Genomic DNA, 16188 nt, shown 5'->3' with positions numbered 1-16188 from the left:
TTTCAAATATCTCCACTCTTGGCCTCCATTTGCAGCAAACCCTGGACAAGCATGAAGCGAAGCGTTCTGGCATATCACTGTACCTCATGAGGTACTTCAAGAGTCTATCCTTTAGAAGGACACCATCATTCTCATTTGTAGCGCTGAAGGTCTCTCTCAGATCCAGCTGCACTTATGCTGCTGAGGAAATCCGGACTCTAGGCAATGCCGCTCTCTCATGCAGGCTGGCACGGCACGCCACCTCAGCTCTGCTGTGCCTGCATTTGCTGTCCTGCTTAGTGTGCTGTGGTCTGTACCCACACCAGTGGTTCGAATGAACATTTCCTCCACCGTTTATCAATACTCAGCTCCCAGGTAGTGGCACCGTTTGGGGAAGCTTGGGAGGTGAAGTGCAGCCTTGTTGGAGGAAGTGTCACTGGAAGTGAGCTCTGTGGGCTTGAGGGACTTGATCTACATACTCGATGTGAGTTCTCAGCTTGTTGTTCCAACCTTCATACCCGCTGTCCACCCTCTGTGGTGGCCTTTTATCCCCTTGGAACCGGAAGCCTAAATAAACGCCTCCTTCTATAAGTTGTCCTGGTTTAGTGCTTCATCACAGGTACGGAACGGCAGCTAAGCACCTGTCCTCTTCTCCACAATCTGGCAGATAATGAATATGACTCGTGAAGCCTCTGTGCTGGAGCGACACACTCAAGACCAAACCTTTGCTGGCTTGTGCTCACAAAGTGTACTCTCAGGGGGGAGGTGCAGTGGGAGGCTCAGCACATGAAGGGCCTCTGCCTGACAACCTCCGCTTGAACGCCATGGTGGGATGCAGAGCAGGAGAGAACAGACTCCTGCAGGTTGTCCTTTGATGTCCACAAAGTATTTAGGTAAATAAACAAATGTAATAAAATACTAAAAAGTAAATAAATAAAAAGGAGTTAAAGAAATGGCTTGAAATGTGCAATTGTTTTTGAATCATTTTCTCATCCAATCACCAGTGACCTAATGTGCTGATGAAAAACACAGCTTTATTTCACTTTACCAAACACCTGGAGTCATTACGACGTTAAGGCAGAGGAGAAAGAAAACACAAATTCAGTATTTTTTTTAAACCAGATTTAAGATTTTTTTTTTTAATTCAAATCGACCCAAAGCAAAACTTACATTACAAAGAAAGAACAGAATATATTATGGTACAACACACTGGGAGTTACATGAAAGCTAAATTTGTGGGCAAACGGCCTCGTCCCAATCCCATCCTGGGCTAACGGGTGATTCAGTGGGGAAGTTAGAAACTCTTTCGCACGGTCCACTCTGGCCATAAGCTATGCTTTTCGGGTGTCTTACGAGGGGTGAGGCTGACAGGCCGTGCTAGCCTCCCTCGTGCTTCTGAAGCGACTCCTGCCACTGCCACAATGCTGCCTTCTCCAGCAGAAACGTCGTTCCAAGCATGACTGATAATGAATTAAAAAAAAACCAAACAATCAAGTTACCCAAACTAATGAGCAGGGGTTATTCTGTAGTAAATAGTTTAGAAATATGGGAATTAAATAATCTAAAAAAACACTCTTAACTCTGCTGTACATTTATAAACACAAATATTTACAAAGAAACACCCTTGTTTTCAAAAGATGAGGTTTGCAGTTCATTAATGATCAGATTTTATGAGCTGGTTTCTTTGGTGTATTTGCCAAATGCATTTTATAAAGTTTTAGTAATAGGCTTAAATAATAAATTTCAAAAGAAGCACAAAAGAATCAGTGGTGAATTTTGAGTCAAGATTCTGGAAAAGCCAACAGGCTGAGTTTCTGAAAGGGCTGTCTCTCTCCTCAGGGCCACAGACTGCTTCTCTGATAACCAAATTCAAGTGCAGACCACATGTGCATCGAGACCACATCACCAACTGTACAGCCTTCAGTTACCTTAGATACAGTACATGACTGGGCTCTAGTAATAAACAAAGTGTCCAGATAAGTCAAACCACAAACAATAAATAAGGGAATTATACACTTCTTCATTAAATAGAATTTTCAATTCCAGGAAAAACACTCAGAATTTTTTTTTTTCTGAAGTCACAGCAGCAAACAGCACAAAGAATTTGCCGTAATATGATCTTTTTACTTGGGATTCCCTGATTCAACTCAATCTCAGTGGCTTAGTTCAGAACCCTCTGAATGGCTGGAGAGTGAATGTCATTTTTGACTTACTAAATAAATTAATTTACATGTGTGATTCCTGTGCAACTGAACACTAACATGGCAGCTCAGAGTCCAGACTCCAGACCCCCTCCCACCACCTCCCATGCTGGGCTGCGGTTCTAACAGAAGTTACACTCAAGTAATTTCTAGTGACTTTGTGTCCCTAAGGCTGTTAGCGAGTCTTCAGCCTTGGCCTGGGGCCTGAATAAAGAATGAGAACACTGCTTTGCAGTTGCCTTAGAAGGGAGATCTCCTTGGAGGGAACCTTCCAGACAGGGTCACCACACCCATCCCTACCTTCCTGGGTCCCAGCTATCACACTGGCCACAGGCTCCCCACTGAAGGAGGCTACGGGCCACATCAGCAAGTCCCCAAATCATCATTCTGCTTGTCCAGGAATCTGGGTGCCACCTAGGCACATGTAGATCCTATGTTCTGATGTCACAGTGACTCTGTGGCCAAGAGGGCAAGCTCTGGGCTTGAGTGAACAGCACTGCTAGCCTGAACTTGGGGAAACCTAATTCTGCTTAATTATACCATGAGGGAAAGACTTTACCCTCTATGCCTTCAAACTGGCAATTCTAACAAGAAAGGAGAAGCCCTTATCTTGCAACTTTTTGATAGCAAATTTATTAACAGTTTATAAATATTTAAAAAATTTGTCACAGCACTAAGAATAGCATGGGGGACTTAAAAAGGCTGTCTTCAAAGTAACATAATGTCAAATAAAACAGTGAGCACATGTCTGCAGGAGCACCCCTGATGCCTAGTACCTATGGGACCTTCTCCCTCCTTACTAATATTTTACTACATCTGGGTCTTCCTTGCACATAGTTGTCCAACCAACCCAGAAAATAAAATATTTGTCTTGAAGAGCTTTACTGTACCCACCTTCAAAATAGACAGTAAATATTTAATTAGCATATTAGCAATTTGCCAGGCTTACAAAAGGGTGCCCATTAGAGTCTTTCCCCTTAAAATATATATGCATACATATTACCAGGAAGGAAAAAAAATCATCATGAAACCACCCCAAATTATTTAATCATTAAAATAGAATGGTTTAGCAAGAATATGGGCTATTTCTAGGGAACACTGTTATCACCAGTATATGAAATTTGTTCCTTAAGGCGAAATAAAACACAAAGCTTAAAATGGAAACAGAGGTGACACTGGTGGCCTGCCGTGGGATGGAGGTGGTGGTTACGGCTCCGAGGGGCACAAGGAAGCCAGCCGAGGAACGGGAAGAGCAAAACCGTTCAGAGACGACACCAAGAGAGTTGCTTGCACAAGAGGCACCGGTTTTGTTTTGTTTTGTTTTTTTAAAAAACAGAATACACTGGCTTTAAAAAGTTAATTCCTTTCCCCATTGATTTTGTTTTAAAAGCACAATTCAATAAGACAGAAAGAGAGAGAGGGAAGGAGAGAGGGAGGGAGGGAGGGAGGGAGGGAGGGAAGGAGGAAGAGGAAGGAGTTGAAACACAATGTTTCAGGGTAGTGTCTTAGAGTTGTTAAAAAAAATAATTTAAAAAAAGCGCACACCAAAGGAAGCAGAGGTACTGGGTTTGTTTTTTTCATCGGAAAGCTACATTAATTAGAAGGGAAAAAGGATTTTTAAACAGCTCATCTGTACTCATTAAAAATGAATGAGGTGACAGCATCACTGTAAAGTTTCTTCACAGAGAATTTTCCAGCGTCACCCAGAATCACAGGAGGAGAGCCTGAGACCTTCAAACTTTAAGAAGTATTCCGTCTACTGGTTCCTAGTACCTTGTTTGACAGTGAAACCAGAGCATCGAAAGGGAAAATTCTCTGCTTCAAACCTGTCTATGTTGTGCATTAGGAAAAACAAGTTTTCTAAATGCAGTGTTGTATAGAAAGGCTTGGACCTCATCGACCTGGACCAAGAAACCAAATTAAGACCTTCAAGCGTGGGGTGTGTGTATGTGTGTATATGTGTGTGTGTGTATCCCCCCCCACATATACACACATACACACACCCATATAAAGATCCCTCCCCAAAATGAAATCCAAACAAACAGAAAACCTAGAAGTGTATACCTGCTTTCTGACTTGACCGCAAATCAGAAATTGCATAGGATATACTTTGTGCAAGGCCTGGAGCCTCGTAAGTATCTGGAATAACTCTGAATCTTGTTCACAGTCCAGGTATATCAAATATCATCAAATTTGTGTTTTAAGTAGTCTTTCATGACCTTGGCAATTGGTAGTTCATCAAGCAGCTTCAGGTTTTGAAGGCCTATACACTGTCGAATTTTAATTCGGCACAGGTCCTGCAGGGTTCTGGGCTGTCCTAAAACGACAGAGAAAAGAAAGTGTTACAAAGGTACAAAGCATTGGAGAGGGAGGGATGTGAGGGGAAGCACTGTCTGAGGAAGGGCCTGCTGTGGACTTACAGGCAAAGGACTGAGACTCAAGTGTCATATGTACCTTCCTGTGGCGTCTCACCCACTTGGTCTTTTCCAAAACTCTTTACAAGGGATGTTATGGTCTGAGTTCATAATGGCCCTGTTGGGCACTCGATTAGAAGGCTGGGTGCCTGGATGATAGCACTGCCTTGGTGAGTGCTGTGGATGCTCCAGGAGGCAGGGCGTGGCTGGAGGACAGAAATCAGTGGGAGCAGAGCTCTGGGAGTTGATTATTATTCCTGAATCATTTTCTGTTTCCTCTTCTCTATCTACCGTGACAGAAGCAGCCTCAGCTGCCATGACTTTCTGTCCAAACATGTGGGGCCAGTCAGCCTTTGATGTAACTTGCTGAAACCCTGGGTCCAAAGACTGTTTCCTCCTTTAAGTAGTCTGTGCTGGGTAACTGGGTTACTATGACAGATAAGCCACTAAGATAGAGGTAGATGCCTCCATCTCTGCCTTACATATAAGGTCCCGAGGATGAGAGATTTAAGGATACTGGCAGCTATCAGACAACCAACTGTAGTTTAGAATGAGACTAAGGATAGTCTCTATGATTCCAAGCCTGGCATTCTTTCTACTACAAATCAAAGAATTGTGGGTCTGTCCCGATGAGAATCTAATACAAAGGGGAGCTTCCACAGGTAGATGGTTTCTCTATGCCTCAGTTTCTCCACAAGAAAAGCATGGCCTGGATGATATGCTCTCTGGGGTGGCCTGCTTTAACTCTGAGGCAAGGACACTGGAGCCCTGATACTTAGTAGCATCTCTACAGAGCCCTTGGCAAATGACATCTGCTTGCCTATTCACTGTCATTGGGTCCAGCAGCAAGAATCTGAAAGCTATCTTAAACTAGTCTGAACTGGTAGCTTACTTCCTAATCCACACCCTGATCATCCATCGGCCAGTAACCACGGCTGTCACTGAATCCAAAAGAGAAGCAATAAGATCCAAATTCTTTTCTCTCAACAGTACTGAATATTATCAATACAAGGAAAACTTCTTCAACAGTGGTTCAGTAGGTGTCTGGAGTCACACAGGACATAATGGTATGTATGAAAAGGCTATCCCATATTGAATTCTTGCTGCTTCTTGTACAACAGAAGCCGTGTGATATGTCTGGAGTCCTTTAACCATTTTACAAGTGAGGCATATGTAGCTCCACTCCATTTTACTGGCAGTCTCAGAGAAATTAAGTAACATGCTTCAAAACCCAAGGAGGTAGTGTATTTCTATAGCCAGCAATCATTTAGTCTCAAATCCCATTATGGTTTTTAAAATTACTGAGGATATGAAAGAACTTTGATGTGAGTGGCAACTATGGTGATGACCACATCACAAGTTAGGACAGAAATTTTATAAATACCTGCAAATTCGTCTAGAAGTAATTCAAACAAACCAATTGCATATTAAAATGAACAACATGATAAAAACTGTTTTACGAAATGGTCGAAGAGTGTAGCAGCCCCCCACGCTTTGCCATGCTTTATATAATGCACGGCTTTCCAGAGATTAGCTAAGCTCTCCTGTGTACATTCAGTCTGTCCAGATAAAATCCCCACCACATAGTCTTCAGAGAGAAGGGACATGAAGACGGGCGGATAACACCACACTGCTGCTATGAGATCACTCCGACCTCAAGACCTCCCTGGAAGGGCCTTTGTCCCTTGCATGCATTGTTTTTATTGTGATAATGCAAAATTAAGTAATTTTTCCTAAGAACTCCATAAGACTTAGATCTTCTTATCTAGCAATGGTGCTCCACAGAGGAGGACTTCCCTAAGTGAGCACAAGGCCTCATCACATTCAACTCCAAATCGGAAGGAAAAATAAAAGACTCTGGAAGGCCTGGGTGAGCACGCTACTCTCCATCAGCACCTCACCCGTGGTCGCCTAGGAGCCCCAGGGCAGTAGAGCTCGGGCTCTCTCTCCATCACTCAGTCAGACACCCGTACCATTAGTGCTGAACTGAGTTCTCCTGGCAGTGAACCATTTAAGACAACATCCATTATATTATTTCTTTGCAGTGTTTCCGGAGAGGCTTGACTGGGGATTCTCTTGCAAACTAGCTCACTCAGCCAGGGCTGGCGAGTTAGTGCTGTGGCCACTGGGAGCCCAGCTAGGGCTGTCCAGGCCTCCATGCTCTGCAAGGCTTTGTTCAGTGGAAGTCCTAGGCCAAAGCATGTTAGAATGCTCTTCTCAGTTTGTAATTCTTCTTCTTAAGCGACATGCCACAAATGGCATCCTTTGATATTTTGGAAGAATGTGGTCTTTTCAAACTCCTTTTAACCGCATGGAACTCTTGACTACAGAACTGCCTTGCACGGTATGGGCACACTGTAGTGGTTAAACAACAATCCTGGAGACAGGACACATGCTTGGCTCCTGGCCACTCACAACCCACACAGCCCACGCCAAGGTGCTTAGCCTGCTGCCTTAGTTTCTTCATAACAGCACCTACCTCAAAGGTTGTGTAAGAAATAAAAACATTCACTCAGTGTAAGGCAAACTGGAAATAACCGGAGAATAAATTCTAAAAATATTAGTTGCTAAACACTTATAGGAATATTTCTTCTCATTTTCAGGAAACAAGAAGGCCATCCTTAGAAAGTGGTCTTGCTCTTCTGGTATAAAGATGGTAGGAAAGCGAGATGGCTGGAAAGGGGTGAGTAGTACCCGCTAGCAGAGAACAGTTGGGCAGACTGCTGGAAGCCACTGTTAGGACTTCAAAGGGCTGAAGACTTTGACTGCGTAAAAAGGCACGCATCAGGAAGCGGGTGTAACTACTCCTCCTGCTCACTCCAAGAAATGAGCTCGGCTGGCTTGTCAGCATGTAGAGTCAATAGCAGGCTGACGGCAAAGGGCCATAAGGGTGGCTCGGGGTTACTGTTCCTCCACAGATACCGCGGGGAATCTTTCTTCAGCATCTTGGGACTAGACTACGATTACAAGACAAATATTTTCTTGTCAACAGACCACATACAAGCATTTTCTGAGAACCCCCTGCATGCTTAGCAACGCACAGGGACAAAGAAGAGAAGGAAGGAGGAGTGGAGGAAGAGGAGGCAAAGGGCAAGAGAGGAGGGACAACTGCTGAGACTCAGGCACCGCCCACTAGGCACTGGCACTGCAGGGAGGGAGGAGTGCTGCCCCACTCCACCGTGGGGCTGTACCAGGGAGGCTCGAGGGCAGCTCCCTGCAGACTGTAATTTATGGAATCATACACACTGGAGGATGCAGCAGGAACTACAAGGTGTTCAGACTAATGAACGCCAATGGGATTACACAACAGTTCAAAGGGTTGATCTTTGCAAGTGTGGAGAAGCCTATCATTGCCAATAACCAGGCTGGCACAGAATAGGAAATCCCCGTCTGACGGGCCCAGGTTAGAATAGCTAGGAAGCCTGGACAATGGCATAACTTAGAAAATCAACTGTTCCAAAGGCCTTCCCCCTCCACACACACTTTGTGGCTTTTGTGAGGGAGGCCTACTTTATTTCTTGGGATAAAGATATCTGGACTTGGGGCCTGGAAAGATGACTCAGCCGTTAGAAGGGCGTGAGCTGGTCTTGCAGAGGTTCAGCTCCAGCACGGCGGCTGCTCACAACCATCGGTCACTCTCCAGCTCCGGAATCTCATGCCTCTGGGCCGTGTGGACACCTGGCCTCGTGGGCACAGACACCCACACATAATTAAATCCTTAAAGCATACTAATTTCTCATAAAGGTAGATGAAGACCAAGCATGTGAAGCAGTCAAGGGTAACCACCCAGAAGAGCAAGTCTCAGGCTTCACTGTGGAGGTGGACAGTGATGCGGAGGAGTAGGGCCCTCCCTCCTCTGGACTGCTTCAGGGTCTGTCATTCTCTAAAGAGCCCTCTATCTCCACCAGCATCCAGGATGATCTCCTAATATTTCTGTTTAATTCCAGTCTCCCCCACTTTTTTTGAGACAGGTCTCATTATGTAGCCCCAGCTGGCCAGGAACTCACTGTACCAGGTTGGCCTACACCTGCCTTTGCCTTCTGTGTGCTAGGATTAAAGGCAGGCACTGCCATGTCTGGCCAATGACACACTGTTCCTTTTGCTCTTGCTTCTAAAGTCCTTTCACTGAGACTAAGTATATAGTGGGATAAGCAACTCTGGCTCTGTAGGTCCAATGGCAGGTTCTAGCTCCCTTAAAATAAAATGACAGTATTCGCGTACAATTCAAATATACAGAATCAGCTTTCTAACATAAATCTATTGGTTACATTTTCCTCAGGTAACTGAGCACTGGTGGTATGAATGTGAGTTTCTCCATAATCGTGGGCATACAAATGCTCGGTCCCCGCTGGTGGCACTCTTTGGGGGCCTGAGGAGATGCGGTCCTGCTGAAGGACGCGTGTCACTGGAGGTGGGCTTTGGAGTTTAAAGCCAATCCTTTGGCTAGTTCTCTCTGCCTGGTGCTTCCTGTTCCTGCTGCCATGCCTTTGTTCTGCCATCACAGCCTCTAATCCTCTGGAACCAAATAAACTCTTTCTTCTATAAATGCCTTGGTCATGGTGTTTTATCACAGTGACAGAGAAGTAACAGAGTTAAGCAAAAATGATCCATGGTTTACTCTCAAATGTCAAGACATCTGTGCGTGCCAACAGTTACAGTAGGGATTATAAACACCTCAAGAAGGTAGAGAAGAAGAGCCTTTCTGGATAGTTAGAATACAGGGATTTATTTATTTATTTACAAGGATGGTCTCTGTGTCAAAGAACCTAAGATGTACTGTTATCTGGATGGCAATGGTGTTCATTTCTGAAAATGATTTTTAATATGTTAGCAGTAGAAACTTCTGTAAGGCTCTAATGTAGATGGTCTGGCAAAAGTTTCCAATTCACTAGGAAAAAAAAAAATCAAGACCCTTAGTTAAAATGTGTCACATGAATTTCTCCACAGGGAGAGTATACTTATAATAGGTCATCCTATAAACTAACAACAAAAGCATTAGGAATGAGCACAGTAGGTCAGGGCAGTTGTCATCCAGGCTGTGTGGGGGATAAATCCACTACATACTACTCTGGGCTGGATTTAGCTCAGAAAGCCACAGTCTGTTTGACTTCCTTAAATTTTAAAACACTGAGAAGTCGTGCGTTTTGTTAACATGCATTTTTTTAAAGGTGTATATTTGTGTGTGTGTGTTGCGTGTATTGTATGCACGTCTGAGTCTGTACATGTAAAGTGAGGTGTGTGTGTGTGTGTGTGTGTGTGTGTATGTGTGTTTGTTGGTATGTTGGTGGTGCCGGGACTGAACCCCGGGCCTCTTGCACACTAAGCGTATACTCTACCACAGAGCTACCAAACCAAGATTCCCCTGCCCCCGGGCCTCAAAGGGTTTTTTTCTCCTTTTTGCTTCACTTTTTACTTTTAGTCTCAAATCTTATTTCTGTAAACACAGTACTTTGTGTGTGTGTGTGTGTGTATGTGTGTTTTAATAATATAGTACTTGACTATTACTGAAATCTAAACAAAACCATATTTCTGGTTACTTCAATATTTATAAAACAGTATTTTTAAACATCTGTGATTAATGTTCCACCAAGCAACTATCTTAAGTACTTGACAGATTAAGTCCTGTGAAACAGTTTACACAGCGCAATTCCCAGCCACTTCAGTTTTTCCTTTTAGCATTATGAGCTATTTAATTCCTTAAAACAAACAAACCCAAATCCCCCCAGGCCTACCTTTTACACAGCTCTGAAAGCATGCGACAGTGACTCTAGTCTTTGCATGATGCTTCTGAGACACAGGTAACTGCCTCAACTCAAGTGTCTCAGGATATTAAAAATAAACTCAGTCAACTCAATGACCCAAGGCCGTCTAGACCAGCCGTGGAAGGAGGATGCTGACCACCGGAAGTGGGCCACACCAGCAAGATGGTGGATGCTTCATTTACTTGGGAACCTGGCATGTCTCGTCTCTGAAAACTGTCTCCAGGATCCAAGGTACTAAAATTCCCAAGTGTCAGGAAACACTAATCCCAAGTCAGCAAAGCCACCATTTCATAAATGCCAGCCAGGAAGGAGAGGCCTCACCATGAGCATTCATGCGTGCGGCAGGCTTCACCTCACCCACATTTTTACTTTAATTAAAAATACATAAAGGATTCTTCAAATTCTAAAATGCCAAGCTGAGAAGATACCTTTAAACCCCTGAGTGTAGGACTGGGCATGCAGTGTGGTGATGGTAACCAGGGACCGATTACCGAGGATGTCCACGGTCCTGTCTTTGATCGTTAGCACTGAAAATGTGGAAATTACACAGTGCTTGATTCCCATTGCTTAGCTGGAAGATAGCTCTGCACCTTTACCATGGGAAACTCTCAAGGAACATTTGTTTGTGCTGATTATATTGGTCTATATTTACCACAGTCAGAAAACTAAAAATTTCAGAAACATTTTTGACTTGTTTAAAAATAACAGTGATCAGTTCATCGGCTGATATAATTTTTATAAAACAAACAAAAACCAGAATCACTGTCCGGAACAAGGTGGCTGCAAACAGAGTGCTGTTTCTCCTCTCCTGCAAATGTCTGCCTTCCATCTGCTCTGAACTTCAGTGTGCTTGCCCAAAGGTCTCTAGCTTCACTCAAGCATGCTGCTAGGAAAGCAAGGAATACTTAAACAGCCTTTCCAGACAACCCTGGATCCTCTATGAAACTGTCATAAAATGAGCAATGAGCTTTTTTCTTTTTCAATTTGGTGTGTGTGTGTGTATGTACGTATGTGTGTATGTATTGTATACATATGTAAGTGCATGTGTGTGTGTGGTGTGTGTATTGCATACATATGTAAGTGTGCATGTGTGTGTGTTGTATATTGCATTCATGTGCACATGTGCGTGCGAGCGTGTGTATGTGTGTGTGTGTGTGTAGGGCATGTATTACATACATATGTAAGCGTGAGTATGTGTATGTGTGTGTATTGTATACATATGTAAGTGTATGTGTGTGTGGTGTGTATATTGCATACTTATGTAAGTGTATGTGTGTGTGGTGTATGTATTGCATACATATGTAAGTGCGCAAATGTGTGTGTGTTGTATATTGCATTCATGTGCACATGTGCGTGCGAGCGTGTGTATGTGTGTGTGTGTGTGTAGGGCATGTATTACATACATATGTAAGCGTGAGTATGTGTATGTGTGTGTATTGTATACATATGTAAGTGTATGTGTGTGTGGTGTGTATATTGCATACTTATGTAAGTGTATGTGTGTGTGGTGTATGTATTGCATACATATGTAAGTGCGCAAATGTGTGTATGTTGCGTATTGCATACATATGTAAGTGCATGTGTGTGCAGAAGCCAGAAGTAAATGTTGTCTTCCTCAACTGCTCTTTCACCTTAGTTTTTGAGGCAGGGTCTGTCTTTACTAAAGCTGGAGATGAGCAGCCGGCTGGAAGCAGGCCAGGGAGGCCCAGGGATCAGCCCTCTTCACTCGCCTGGCGCTGGGGTTACAAAAGCATGCTACCATGTCCAGCTTCTATCTGGGTGATGTCTCCATGCTTGCCTGGCCAACACTACCAGCTCAGCCGTCTCCCCAGGCCCAACGGTGATACAGAATCTGAAATACATTGATGAACTTTTTGTACTTTTAGATTATAGTCCATTGGAATATATTAAACTTTTAGTGGACCTTTTACCCATGCACACAGTAACATAAATTAGTCATCAGAAACACATGGCATACTAGGTTATGAATGTCTTCAAATTGTTAGCCAATTTAATTATATGATAGCAAAATAAATCACTTTTCTTAATATTTCCACCGATCTCAGACACTCATCACATAGGAGGACTCCCACAACTGGAAACACGAGTTTTTAAAACCCCTCTTTTCAAAGCTTAAGTCTGACTGGTCATCAATACTGTGGTCATTTTCCTTAATGTGACAAGTGAACTTGGTTCATTTCTAAGAAAATGCCTGCTAAGTGCCTATGATTAAACGGTATAGTTTGGCTGTCAGTCAATCTTTCAAGAAGAAATGGTTCTCCAAGAAAAAGCTGCTGGTCCAGCTCAGACAGACCTGCCACTTTCCCCCTCAGCCATCTTCACCCACAGAGCACTGACAAAAGGGACAAGGCTCAGTTCAGTTATGTGTACTGTTACATGAAGGCGTTTGTAAGTGGGCTGCAACACTCATGGCTGGGGCTGCCTGGCAGTGATGAAAACAGTGATTCTAGGTGCCGCAGCAGCCAGACAGGCGTGCCAACCTGAAAGCGGGTTCCCTTCAGAGCTTCTGCACTGTGGCATGAAGGTCACCGAGTGAAAACTGTGGCTGTGCACCTCGTCCTACAAGTCCATCCTTTGGAAAAATACAACAAATAAACACCACCCAGTGCTCTGTGGCATGGGCTCTTTCTCCCTTCTTTCCTTCCTTCTTTCCTTCCCTCCCTCTCTAGTAATAGAAAACCACTGCCTTTAAAAGTAGCTGTTGGTAAGAATTTGGTTCAGTTCCCCACCTTTTTTCAAGGAGGGCACCGAGCTCTGTGTGAGCCTTGGGGCTGAAGAACTGCTTGAGATTACTAGGTCATTAGGTTACTAGGCCAGCCATCTGTGGCACTCGGCAGCACCCCATTCTGCTGCTTTGATGGCATCTCTGATAATGGGCACAGTTGGGAGCCTGTGATGATGCAGGGACAGGAATCATCTGATCCCAGTGTGCAAGACACTCATAAGCTCAAGGATGCTTCTACACTTCAAATAAAAAAGGTAAAATCAGATGGATAGCCTATTCCACCTCCCACAGCTTAGACGGCAGCACTCCCGAGTCTGAGAGGAAGAAAAATGACTCAACTTAGTAAAAACTAAGACTGACTTTGGAGCAAGCAAAGAGACGGAAGCTTCAGGCAGAGCACCTTCCTCGAAAGCTCTGGAGATTATGATTAGCCCAGTGTGCCAAGACTGAGGCAGGCTTACCCGAGCAAAAGCCACGGGGCCCATAAACAGAAACACGGGACGGACAGAAAATCAAGAGCCAGTCAAAGGAAGCCCTGCCAGGTCCTCAAAGTGAGACGGATGAAGCCCCGGATGGTTATGACAGGGGAGGGTGTGTGCCGCACCTCAAACCTCTCCATTGTAAGGCTGCTCTCCAGAGGCAGACTCCCACAGAGAAGAGACACGTCCCAGTTCAGCCTCCTCAGCCTTCCTAGCTCACCTTACAGAACTGGAAGGAAAGCTACCTGACTGGAAGGAAAGCTACCTGACGGAGAAAGCACATGTGACCATTCCAGCCTGGGCCACCAGGACACCTACAAGACTGGAAGTCAATCAGAAGATCACAGGGTGGTGGGGCCTGTCACACCTTATATCTACACCAACTGCCGTCCAATGCAGTAGCAGTGGGTTAGACATGAGGAGGAGTCAAGGGAGGAGGGTGAGAGTGGAGGAGGGGCAGAGACAAGGACCCTGGGGAACTTAGCACACTCGGCCATCTGCAGTCACACAGGCACAGCCCACACCTGTCCAGATGACGAGAGAGCCTCCCATGAGGACGATTAGAAGGGGGTATGGTGGCTCAAACCTAGTTCCAGCACTAGGGAAGCACAGGCAGAGGGATCTGGTGCAGGTTTGCAGACAGCAAGGCACAAGACAGGCATAGCTAGAGCCAAGACCATCTTGAAAGGACCAAAATTGAAAAAAAAAGGGTGTGTGTGTGTGTGTGTGTGTGTGTGTGTGAGAGAGAGAGAGAGAGAGAGAGAGAGAGAGAGAGAGACAGAGAGAGTGCATGCACACTATTAACCTGAGTTCTTGATCTTCTCATCATGCCTAGTTTCAGCTTAAAAGAATTATCATACTATGCTAGACAAGATAAAAAGAAAAACATCCAAAATGATAAAGCTAGTGTCAGAACAGAATTAGGTGTGACGCAGATGTTGCAATTGGTGTAACCCAGAGAACCTAGAGTAACTAACTGCAGCTATTCATTTAAGCCTAGGAAAGCATTAGGGTGAGGAAGGCCCCACCAACGCCCTAAGGAAGCAGCAAGGAGGGAAGGTTCCCACACAGTGTGCAGATATGGAGGACCACAGCGTGCTAAATGAGGACCAGAGAAACACAACCAAGAAAAGCCCTAACTCTACCTGCCTGGACCCAACTTTGACTCTGTCTTCTGAGCAAGGCCCTCTCCTACCTAAGGGGAAACATTTACAAGGAAAGAACCCTGGAGGTCTGGGGCTCTTCCGTTACACAACCTCACCAAGCACCTCTCAGGTGCTGTGCTCTAGCTGGTTTCATACGGTAAGCACAGCAACTTCAGGTCACCAACTCTATTTGTTTTATGCTTTGGAAGCAGGGTCTGTGACTGCAGCCTGTTCCTACTCAGCTTGCCCGGCCTCAGCCTCCTGAGGTATCTGCCACACTCAGCAAGCAGGAGCAGCCCTTCCCAACCCTTCCCTTTCCCTGTAGAAGCGGCTGGGTAGCACAGAGGCCACCCTACCCAGTCCTCTGGTCTATAACCCAAGCCTGAGCATTTCTACATGTGCTATCGTCCCAAACTACAATTTCTCTATGAATGAAATTCCAGGCATGAATTGTTAGTCACTACCTGAGGTTATGTCCTGTCATAAAATGTCTCTGTCTTTCTGGGAAGAGTTTACATTCTGGGAGCTGGCTCAGCAGCACCGCTCTTACAGAAGTCCTGGGTTCAGGTTCCAACCTCTGCATGACAGCTAACAACCCCTCAAACTCTAGTTCCATAGGACCTAAAATTAGAATGCTTTCTGGCCTTTTTGGATACTATACGCACATGGTACACAGATGTATGGGCAGGCAAAGCATCCGAACACACTGAGTAAAAATAAATACATTCTAGAAAATATTCCATATTCTAATAACTCTTCAGTCTGTACTTACCCATTAACTACACAACTTTACACTGTGGTGAAGGATGCTGAGAACAAAAATAGCAGCTAAACTATAGCCAGTTCCTCAGGTGAGTTCCTATTAGCTAACCATATCCTCGGGTTATGCTATTCTTTGAATATTTTCACAGAGTTACACAATTGTACTCTTTCAACAATATTTCTTCTGCGTTCGCCCTTTTTGTATAAATAAGTCCCTCTTTTGGTTTAGGAAGACATTTTCATAATTCACTTTCCCCCTCAGCTGTAATGCAACCCCAAAGGCCCAAACACCCCCAACCCTCCTGGCTCCACAATTCTGTCCATGTGGGCACAGTACAAGCTGTCCCAGTCTCCCTTGCTCTAGCCCGGCCTAGGGAAGGGACAGTTCATCTCAGGCCTGCCAGCTGTGTGCCCTCACTACCATGCCACCAGGTCACTGCACATACCTCCAGGTCCTCCAGGTCTACTGTCCTCTCTGTTTACCTGCCCCACTCCCTGGCTTTTTAAAAACTCAAAACTAAAACTGGCCTCTAATCATAATCTAAATAAAACTAAATCAGAATCAGAATCCGGCCTTCTGCCTGTAATCAAGATCATGCAAGGAAAGGCATCGAAATACTGAATAGCACAACAGAGTTAATCAAAGGTGCGCACAGATGTCAGCTTCGGGTCACACATTAACCTGTGATACATACCCTTA

At 44.7% G+C, this 16188-nt stretch overlaps 1 protein-coding gene across 3 annotated transcripts in view; it reads right to left on the bottom strand.

Annotated features, from left to right (window-relative positions):
- Positions 1-1102: 1102 nt before the first annotated feature.
- The window catches only part of Asb7 (ankyrin repeat and SOCS box containing 7), a 45446-nt gene continuing 30360 nt past the window's right edge, over positions 1103-16188 (bottom strand). For 2 of the 3 annotated variants that reach the window (XM_052161113.1, XM_052161105.1), the window contains one exon: positions 3636-4497. In XM_052161113.1, coding sequence (XP_052017073.1) covers positions 4358-4497 — 140 coding nt within the window. In that variant the 3' untranslated portion in view covers positions 3636-4357. Of the gene's footprint in view, positions 1440-3635; positions 4498-16188 lie in introns of those variants that run through there. The other variant, XR_007973936.1, reaches the window with a different exon arrangement.

Source organism: Apodemus sylvaticus, chromosome 1 (assembly GCF_947179515.1).
Source record: "Apodemus sylvaticus chromosome 1, mApoSyl1.1, whole genome shotgun sequence".
Lineage (NCBI taxonomy): Eukaryota > Metazoa > Chordata > Mammalia > Rodentia > Muridae > Apodemus > Apodemus sylvaticus.
The sequence above is the reverse complement of the archived record's forward strand: the minus strand, read 5'-3'. Positions and strand labels throughout refer to the sequence as shown.